The sequence below is a fragment of the Haliaeetus leucocephalus genome, unplaced genomic scaffold (assembly GCF_000737465.1).
Source record: "Haliaeetus leucocephalus isolate CR32 unplaced genomic scaffold, Haliaeetus_leucocephalus-4.0 Scaffold251, whole genome shotgun sequence".
In the NCBI taxonomy this organism is placed as follows: Eukaryota; Metazoa; Chordata; class Aves; order Accipitriformes; family Accipitridae; genus Haliaeetus; species Haliaeetus leucocephalus.
In genome coordinates, this window is record NW_010972687.1 from 538,319 (window position 1) to 539,171 (window position 853).

The 853-nt window shown below is 63.9% G+C and overlaps 1 protein-coding gene across 1 annotated transcript in view; it reads right to left on the reverse strand.

Annotated features, from left to right (window-relative positions):
• The window catches only part of PCSK5 (proprotein convertase subtilisin/kexin type 5), a 255,130-nt gene extending 254,856 nt beyond the window's left edge, over positions 1-274 (reverse strand). The window contains exon 1 of the mRNA XM_010568726.1: positions 77-274. Coding sequence (XP_010567028.1) covers positions 77-274 — 198 coding nt within the window. The remainder of the gene's footprint in view (positions 1-76) is intronic.
• Between the last annotated feature and the right edge of the window lie 579 nt (positions 275-853).

An 853-nucleotide genomic window follows, 5' to 3' on the forward strand; every position in this document is an offset into this window, starting at 1 on the left:
CGGCAGCGGACCCTGCCCGCCCGCCTGCCGGCCGCGCCTCCGGCGCCCGCTCGGAAGTAGTTGTAAGGAGGGTTACCTGTCCTATATTGACGTATCCATATTTGCTAGCTATCCTGTTGGCCTCCGGGAGCCCCCCAGTTATCCGCACAGCCCAGTGGTTGGTGTACAGGCGCGTCCTGCAGGCGGGCAGCAGGAACCCCAGCACCAGGGTGAGCCGGCAGAGAAGGTCCCCGCCGCCTCCGCCTCCCCAGCAGCAGCGGCGCTTCCCGCCCATCTTCTCCTCCTCCGCACACAACCCCCACAAAACTTCTCCTTCCTTCTTCCGAGGCTCTTCTCCTCACCTCCGGGCGGCACCGGCGGCGCGTCCTCCGAAGTTACCCCGAGGAGGAAACTAGGAAGAGCTTGGAGTAGTGCATTGAACCGCCCGGAGGTTAAATGATGAGGGGTTGGGAATAATGGTTATGATCGGTGATTACTGCTGTCCCCTCCTCCCGCCGCTCTTCGGGGATTAAGTAACTTGCTTGGAAAGCTTCTCTCACAGTTTCTGAGCGCCAGCTTCTCCCTCTGACCCCAGCTACATGGGAAGTCGTCCCTCCGCGGGGAGGAGGGCTCCTTCTCCCTCTCTCCGCGCTTCCCTGCTCTCTGACTTCCTTCCCCCTGCCAGCGATCTTCTGCCTCCTCTCCCGCGTCTGGCTTTTCCTCGCCTTCACTCTCTCCCTTCTGCCCGGGGTCCGGGAGCAGCTCGGCTGCGGCGGCAGGCGGTGTGTGAGTGTTGGCAGCTGAGCGCCTCAGTTCACTCCGGCTCGGCCGCCTCCCTCTCCCCTCCCTCCCTCCCTCCTCCGCCTCCTCCTCC